The 9,197-nt window shown below is 38.9% G+C and overlaps 1 protein-coding gene across 5 annotated transcripts in view; it reads right to left on the bottom strand.

Moving 5' to 3' along the window:
* The window catches only part of LOC108067715 (pleckstrin homology domain-containing family G member 5), a 53,345-nt gene extending 44,555 nt beyond the window's left edge, over positions 1 to 8,790 (bottom strand). For 2 of the 5 annotated variants that reach the window (XM_070215068.1, XM_070215072.1), the window contains exons 1-3: positions 8,631 to 8,790; positions 7,955 to 8,249; positions 392 to 1,985 (exon numbers count right to left, since the gene is read on the bottom strand). In XM_070215068.1, the coding sequence (XP_070071169.1) occupies positions 392 to 1,960 (1,569 nt within the window). In that variant the 5' untranslated portion in view covers positions 1,961 to 1,985; positions 7,955 to 8,249; positions 8,631 to 8,790. Of the gene's footprint in view, positions 1 to 391; positions 1,986 to 7,954; positions 8,250 to 8,410 lie in introns of all 5 variants that reach the window. The other 3 variants (XM_070215069.1, XM_070215070.1, XM_070215071.1) reach the window with 3 other exon arrangements.
* Between the last annotated feature and the right edge of the window lie 407 nt (positions 8,791 to 9,197).

Here is a 9,197-nt window from a genome sequence, read left to right as displayed (position 1 = left end):
AAAAAAAAAACATTGATTACTCTGAGTAAAGCTCTTCATTTATCGGTACGCTATAGCCAGAAGTCATAAATTGATGTGTCATCTGTACTACGTAAGAGTAATAGAAGGGCACTCAAAAGTTCTTATTACATATATGTTATGCACACATATAGGTTAGTCACTCTAACTTTGAAAATTAAGAACTTATGGGAACCTTAATTGTGATTTTTGGATTTTTAAACCGCTTTAAAAATCAGAGAAAAAGTAAGAGAACTGTTTGTTGTATTTTAAAGTTGAAAAGGGTACAATTTTTTTAACAAATAAAAAATTTTTTTTTTTTTTCAGATTTAAAAAAAAAACTATTCTACGAGATGTAAAGTTTTAAATGGATGGAAAATGTGGCGAAACTCACCTGTTTTATTGGATTCCCTCGCCCGTCCACGGCGTCCCGTTCCCGCTGCTGCTGCTGCTGCCGCATGCTTCCACTCCGGCCGATGTGCTTCGAACACAGGGCGCATCGCCGGGCCACCGATCCGTCCTCCAGATTCAGGGCATCGAACAGCACAGCCTGATCCTGGATGAAGGAGTTCCGCGATCGCAGATTCAGCAGCTCCAGTGTTCGCGAGTCCAAGCTCTCTCGATAGACATTGTGCACTCGGTCCAGATTATGCTCGTAATCGGTGTCCAGGTTGTAGGCACTGTTCAGGCTGGCCATGCTGCTCCTGGCCTCCAAGGAGGTCTTGCTCCTGGCTCCCTCCAGCGAGTTCTTGCTCCTCTTCCTGCGCATCACCACCGTCCTGACCGACTCATCCAGGGAGGAGCCCAGGTGGACGGAGGTGCGGGAAGCATCGCCGAGTGGCGAAGGCGAATGGGAGTGGGAGTGGGCCAACGCAGAGGGAGGCAGTGGCAATTGGGTGGCCGTGGGCACCGGCTGCTCCGCCAAACTCATCAGCGACTGCTGACGCTCCAGCTGCTTCTCATAGTTCATCAACTTGTCGTAGTCGATGAAGGACATGTTGGCATAGCTGACCATATTATCGATGGCCTGCAGGGATTGCAGCGAGGCGCTCCACTTGGGATTCATCTTCTCCTTCTTCTCAGCTCCCCCACTACTGCCGGTGAATCCACTAAAGGTGCTCTTGAACGAAGCAATTAGAGTGTTGGATCGTCTCTTTTGGAAATTCAGCTGGGGATTGGTGGGTGGTTCCGTTTGATTCAGCGACATCACGGATCCCTTGCGTTGACCCGGCGGCTGCACCTCCTCCAAAGGAGTCGATGTAAAGGGCTGGGCGGATTGACGACGTGCCGGTGTCCTTACGGATGAAGTGAGTTCACTCCTTCGCAGGAGCACCGGCGAACTGACCTCAAAGTCGGCCACCGAGGTCTTTCGCGGTGATGCCGGTGAGGTGAGATCCCCCCCAGACTTCTCCGTTTCCTCCGACAGTTGCTCCAGTTGGGGTTCGATGAAACTACGACGATTCGGCCGCCTCATTTGGATCATCGAACGACTGCGGGTGAATAGATAGGGTGTCCGGCTGGAATCTCCGTCGTTATCGGTCCTCGATAGATTCTCCTTGCTGCCCGTCAGGTGATTAATCAGTTTGTTCAGCTTGGTGCGCAACGAAAAGCTATTGGATCGCTCCATTTTGGGAACATTTTCGTAGCCCGGCAAGGTGGTAGCACCGCCCATTATAAGACTCTTGCTCCTCTTTTCCGCCTCGTATTGCTCTTTCAATTTCTGGGCCGTGTTAACTGGCAACGTATTAGATTTACTATTGTTATTCGGCACTATATTGCTGTTGTTGTTGTTGTTGATGTTGGCCTGATTATTGTTATTATTTGGCTGGGTATTCTTGGCATTCGCTGGTGATTTGACTTTATTGCCATTTGGCAACTGCTGCTGCTGCTGCTGCTTCTTGGTCACCTTGTGCGTCTTTTTCTGGGCCTTTGCCGCGCTCTTTGTCTCCTTGTTGGAATACATTCCGAAGCCAGCGGACTTCAAACCCCTGGAAAATAGAGAAAGAGGCGTTAATAAACTGATTAAAAGTCGGGTAATTCGCTCGGTCAGCATTTACTGTCGGGTTCGGCTCTCCCATTAGCTATCAGCCCCCTAAAGTCACCACTTTGGCGATTTTCGAATGGCGAAATCAATCAACTTGTGGTTGTGCGAGTAAATCTAATAAGTAAACAGAAAGAATACGACGAAACAGTGAACTCAAGGTTCAATGGGGGTTTTCTCTTCAGATTTCCCCTTTTCCGATATCCAATATTGTATCAGATTAACAACACCGTTTTAAATACATTATTTTATTAAATTGAATCCTATTAAATTAAAAAAATATATATTTTTATGTCTAATCTTCACGTTATCTGTGTCATTATCACTTTCCATAACACGCGTATTTTTAAAGAGTATAAAGATGAAAAGGCCAAGCTAACATTGTAAGATTTTATCTTTCAGGTGTTTATGTTATGAATTTGTGTCGTTCTCAAGAGTCTCGTTTCTTAGAGAACAGTGACAGTTTAAGCGGCCTTTGGGTTCATTTATTTATTTCATATTTTACATTAGATGCTAAGAGTTTAGTGAAACAAAAAAAGATAGCTGATATCCAAACAAAAGTATAGTATTTTACAAATCTTTAAATCAACTTTTTACTCTTTTAATGATCATTTTTACTTTCACTCAAAGTATTCAGTATTTCAGCTCGTAAAACCGAGAATATCCGACTTGTCTGCGATCAATCGCATCTGACATTTTCCCCATTCGAAGTGACAGTGACCTCAGCAGTATCTGAAAACGGCGGAGTACTAAACGAAAACGTTGGACAAGTGCAGGCTGTCAATTTATCATCGCCAAAGGACGGCAGCGACTCGAAACATTGATAAACGCGACCCAATACTCAGCAGTACAGCAAAAAAGCAAATAGTAATCGCATATATCATGCGTTTGTATGGGTTGGTATCTATGGGTGTTGGGGGAGCCATTATCTCGGGTACAGTAGATATTGCACAAGTAAAACTTTCACTCTAGTTTCTTATACCCCGCAATAATACTTCGCTCGCGACACGAATCAATATACTTTTAATCTACACTCAGATTAAGATTGAGAAATAATAATAATTATATTTTGGTCAAATAATATATTCCTTTTAAAGTCTAACTTAACCAAAATCAAAATAATAACTTTTTAAACAATTTGATATTTCTGGTTACGAATTAAACCATTACTTGTTTTTTTTAAATTTTTAGTAAAGGCCAAAACATAATTATTTTTCAATATCTGGAAACTAAAAATGCACTTTCTTCAGTAGCAATTAACTCTTGCCTATTTTCTTTTAGTGAATATTTTCTCTAAGTGCCTTCTTGCTGAACATGGACTTGCAGATACGTGGCCCATTTAGCCAAAGATACACAGCCAACACTCGGAGATACTTGCAGCGGGCGTCATCAGAAGTCCATCTCCTCTGCTCGACACAATTCCAATTTACGACTGACACTCGAAACAACTGACATATGTGGATGGGATGAGCTAGCTGCTCCCGGAGAACTGAACCGGGCCAGAAAAGAGGGACATAGCAGTGAAATTGCCTAAATGTTATCGCCAGCAATTTTTATTTCCAGCAAAGCTCAAAAACAACAGTCAACAGCCATCGCGTTGTGATAAGATTCCGAACCGAAAAAAGAGCCCAGACAAGCGCACTTGTCTGAGTTCCCGTTGGCATGGCTGTGCGATTTTGGTCGGGTTGGCCGAGTGTTGTGGTTCCGTTTCCAACGGCCGTATGTATCCGAGAGATTGCATTGGCCAGGGCATTTTTCGTTTCTTTCTTGATAGAGTGGATTGTGTCTCTGATTTGGCAGTGTAATCTGTATTTATAGTTGGATGACTGGCCCAACTAGCTACACTCAATTGTCCACTTTCAAATCAATGTTTTTGCGATCCTCCAATTATGACGTTATCATTTTACACATTTCTGGTGACATTTTTATATAGAGAGAAGCATCTATTGCTTTCGGAGTATTTAAAGAACGATCTTATCAGCCAATTAAAATTTATTCACTTGTACCCTTGTCTTTATCAATGTCAATGCCACTTCAGTAGAACTTCCCGAAAGCAAACAAAAATTGTTATTATGATTCATTGCCCGTTTCGCTTCAAAATACTCGTACATATCTGGTAGTCGAGGCCAATTATGTTCGAGCTGAGAACTCAATTGAGAAAAGTGCTAGAACTTTTCATTTCGACTTCAAGATACCCAAACTTTGTTCTATTTTTATGTGTCGATATTAATTATAGCTTGAAGAGGTCTAAACACAATAAACAAAACTCTCCAAGAATCAGCGAGTTCGTTTGCATTGCTATCAACGCTAAAGAAAATAAAAGGAATCAATCATTCGATATTCTCGACGTTATTTTTGCTTTATTTGATTTTATCGGTAGATAATGGCTTGCTGCGCATTTTCGGTAGCTACATAAGCAATACTCTTACCATTTTAATTAAACTTTTAAAAGATTTACTAAACTATTCAGAAAAACCATCACACATTGATCAGCTTTTAGTTCCGTTTACTTTTCTTCATATCCAAGCATATATTTTCATATATTTCCATTAAAGCTGATTAAATGTACGTGACCATTTTGTCTCAGTTTCTGGGCCTTTTTTAAAAGCGTACTTACGATTTTTCACAGATGTTAATAATATTTTAGTACAAAGTGCAAGCAACCATGATAATGATGTGGTCGTGTCATTGAGACCCCTTTATTCCTAACACTGAATAGCTCACCAGCTCGAAATGGGTTGTTTTAAATTGTGTTGACCATTGTAACTTAACATTCATGGCGAAACGTGAATTGAATGGCTTATGAAGCCGACTTCGAAGATATATTGTGCAAACTGTGGTAAACAAAAAACAGAAATGTCTGAAATATTTGTTCTCTGTAGAGTCTGCTCAGTTAAGTACCCATATATCTGTATCCAATGCTACACTGGAAGAACAACAGAGAGATAAATATGAGCTATTTAGTAAATACTATTTACCTTTTAAAACAGTTTTAATTAATGCCTGAAATGCAACATTTTACATTTTTTACCTCATCCAATTGGCAATACATAGTTCAAATTTTATAAACTTCAAGTTATAGAATCTCGAGGTTTCTTTCGGTGCAGGATTTAAGCAACCGCACACTTCAATGATCGTAACCGCATGGGAAGCCATGATCAGAATATCAATAACAATCAGTCCCCTCAAACGTCTGTTTCCATGAAAATGAGAGTCCCTACCAAAGCTTCAATTAGCCGCCAGCATTGTGGTTAAATTTAGACGAGTCTTCACTGTCCTGTCAACTGATCTTTGCCAATGTTTTTAAATTATTTCTGCCCTTGCACTTGCCCTGCGTTTCGATACGGATATCGATTTCGGTTTCGTTTGATTATTCGCTATGCTCCGTTGCCGATTTCAAATTTCATTGTGCGTGGAGGAGCACTAACCAGATTTGATGTTATGATTCACTTGGTCTTGACTCCGCATTGATTCGCTTATGTTTATCTCTCCAATCCGATCGGGTATTACGTTACCACTTGCCGTTTGCTTCTGTTCGAAGAGTTCACGCCAGGGTGGACCAAAACCCTTCCATTACGAGTGCGTACTTAACTTTTCAATTGACTGATCAAATTTACCTTGCAAACAATCGATATGATAGCGAAACGAGAGAGTTGGTCAAGAAAGATTGTAGTCGGATGGAGTTTGAAAGATGGTACCCAATAAAACGGTTTAAAAAGTTAAAGATTTAAAAATAGTTAATAAAAGGATAAGGAATTTAGGAAGATTTCTAAATTTTGCATTGGAACGTACTAAAGTTTCTTTTTAAAGTATCCTATTATTACGATTTTATTAGCAAGACTACCAAAAAATTAAGCTTTTCTTAAAAGACTTCAGTGCAACACGTGCAAGGTAATATTATATTTATTTTAAGTTATAATTGTGCTGCTCGAAATTTAATAGTCAACGACAAATGTCAGTTATCATATTGCTCAAAACAAAAAAAATTATAAACAATATTTTGGGTGCCCTTCTGGCGCGATTCTTTTTGTTTACAATGAAATTAAAACCGTGATATTTAAGATGCTCTGGGAAGTGGATGGGTATGTGGTGGTCGAGCTCACTGCGTTTTCACCGGCCAACTTTGCACTACTGTTTGCGTTGGTTTTCCTAGGCCGAAACCAGTTTGCGGCTTTCATTGACGACGCATTGTTGTCCGAGTGCACATACTCATAGAGAAATATACAGTTGAACTTCTCTAATTTAAAACATTCAAAAATAAGGAATAAAAAAAAATTTACTTTACTATGTTGTGAAATTTATTGTTTCAAAAATTATTGAATTTATTAAAGAATTTTTGGTGCTATATTTTAGTAAGGTGCCATCTTTAACTATCTTAAATTTACAGATATTCGAACTATTAGAGTCTGAATCGAGTAATGAAGTCAATATCTTAGATTGGCCACTTTTATTGGCCTCTGGGAAGTTCGAGTTATAGAAGATTGACTGTAACTTTGATTGATGGCTAGGTGCACGGAGTTCCTGTGAGGTGTACCCCCGATGCCTCTTCCAATATGAGATGAGTGTTAGCTGCAGGAACCCAAACCGGTTGTGAAACGAATCGAACTGAGTTGTTCGGGCCCAAAGCAAATTACGCCGCCAAATGGATGAGAATGGGTATTTCTTGGTGTATTATGTAGCACCTTTTGATAAGACTTTCGGATAGTGAAAACTGGCCTCAGCACCGTCATTTTGGAGCTATGAATGTTACATAAATCCACGCGAAGCTTGTTAGCCTTCTCACGTACTCGTTAGATTAACCGCCTATGATAACGAGAGATATGGCATCTCCAGCACGTGTATACATATTTATCTGCCAGACCTCTAGAGTGAGTATTAGGTGTACTAGGTTAGTTCAATTTGTATCTCAACACAACTGTACAGATAAATAAGCAAGCTCATTTCACGAATATGGCACAGCTCAAAAAGTAAGAATTGAATTTATATTTGTTAAGATACATAAAATAAAGAGAGAACGGAAAGACGACGAACGAACATAATTAAACAAAATTCGGAATATAGAATTTCAATTGGACCTAATTGCAATAAAGAAATTGTGGTCTCACTCAAAGATTACACGCAGATATTCGGCCATAATACATAAGAACTTCCAAGTTTCTCGAAATATGTAACACATTTGTAATTTTGCTTTTTTAAATTTATTTAAAATTCTTGACCGTTAAAATTTTTTTACAATTCCTAGCACTTCAATGAAGCCCCGAAGCTCGTTTAAAATAATTATTTGTTGGCCATGCCTCAAATTCATCGTTTTTGCGATTTATGTAGAATCAAAGGAGTGTTCTACGTCGATAACATAAAAGAATGGGAACACCTAAGCTCTAATTCGCACCTTTTTTTAGGCAAATGTAAATAAAACAGGAGTGCCATATGTATATTATGAATTAAATAAAATTAAAACTAAGACAACAAATTTACAAAATGGAATTTTGTTATTATATGCAGTCGTATTCCTTTTCCGGTTTTCATATAAAGTCTGATAATGTTTACAAAAATACCCAAAAATTAATCATTGAAGCTCGCAAACCAGATTCATTACCATCTTTTTATTTTTAAGTTATGAACAATTTCTTTAAGATTAATCGAAACCGACAATTTTTAAAAAATAGTTATACTGACTCATTTCTTAAAGCAAAAAAAATATACATAATAATGTTGCTATAGAAACGGTTCTAATTGACTGCAGGGTATGCACTATCGGATATTCCCAATCACTCCCACAGAGTGCAGCTGATACTGGGCCAGAGCGAGAGGGCAGATCGCAAAGAGTTGGCAAATCGAGTACTTTTTACCTTCGGCCTTATCAGTTTGGTGAGCGAATGTACTGTATTATGTAGTCAATATTTTTGATGAACTTGCCTGCTGCTTTAGTTTCCGTTTGCTGACTTGTTGGTTTTAGTATTGTTATATTTTGTGTGATAATGTTGTGATTGTGATGTTTTTGTGTTTTGTTTTTTTGTTAGCTGCCGTCGATTTTTAGGGGTTTGTGTTTTTCATTAACATTCGCATGGCGACGCGACGCTTGCGCTCTGAATCCACAGACATACAAAACTATATAGCCTTGCTCGCTTTTTGAAGTTTGGAGCGATCTTTTGGTCACAAAGAAAGTGCACTTCAAATTCTACTTATTCAGCAAACGGCTTTGTTGTTGCTTCTAATACAAATGAAAATAATCAAATAAAATATATATATATGTATATTTTCAGGTACGCACAGACACATGCATATAAATATTTAAGGAATATATATAAAACGCTCTCTTTTGCTTGCGCAATAAATAAGAAGAGAGCGCCGCTCACAAACACACACACGCACCGCTCTCTCAGCTTTTTGCACGTTTCCTCGGTTTAATTTTTCTTTTAATTTAAATTCTATTAAACAACGCCAGCTTTTTGCACTTGATCATATACGTTTTATGTATTTTTGCCGCACAGCTGTTGCCTTTTCAAATGGCGCCTTTCGGGTGATCCACAAAAATAAGAGACACGCGGAAAGGCGACGCGTGTCTTTGCTTAAACAACAACTATTTCCTTACGATTTCCATATGTGCGCACTTTCCCATAAAAACGGCGACGTCACTCGCGAAAAGTCAAATGGAACGAAATTAAGTTAAGTAAAAACAAAATAAAACTATTTGCGGAACGACGCGGCAAAAAGAACTCCGCGCGCGGGTGACTAGCTTTGGAATGATCGCCGAGCGACAAAAGCGAGAGCCCAACGCGCCGTGCGAGAGGGAGTACAAAATAAACCTATCTCGCGCTCTCTTCGGCGTGTGTGTGTGAGTGTTTGCCTGAATGCGGCGGCGCACCATCAGCTGTTGACTGCAGGGTATCACTCGACTCATCGAATTATTTTAATAAGCACTTTTTACGGAATTATGGGTTGAAAAATCCTGTACAATGTTTCATATTAATGTAAAATGTATAAAATTTGTATGTTTAAAAAACATGGAGTATTTTATAACAAATAAAGAGTTTTAATATTTACATATTTTTTTTTTTTTAGAAATTTCAATTTAGTTTTAAACTTGTATAATTCTTACCATACAATATTTGAAAAATAAATTATTTCACAACTTATTTGTTGACCGCGACTGTGCTGG

Source organism: Drosophila takahashii, chromosome 3L (genome assembly GCF_030179915.1).
Source record: "Drosophila takahashii strain IR98-3 E-12201 chromosome 3L, DtakHiC1v2, whole genome shotgun sequence".
Lineage (NCBI taxonomy): Eukaryota > Metazoa > Arthropoda > Insecta > Diptera > Drosophilidae > Drosophila > Drosophila takahashii.
This window is presented reverse-complemented; position numbering and strand designations above follow the sequence as displayed.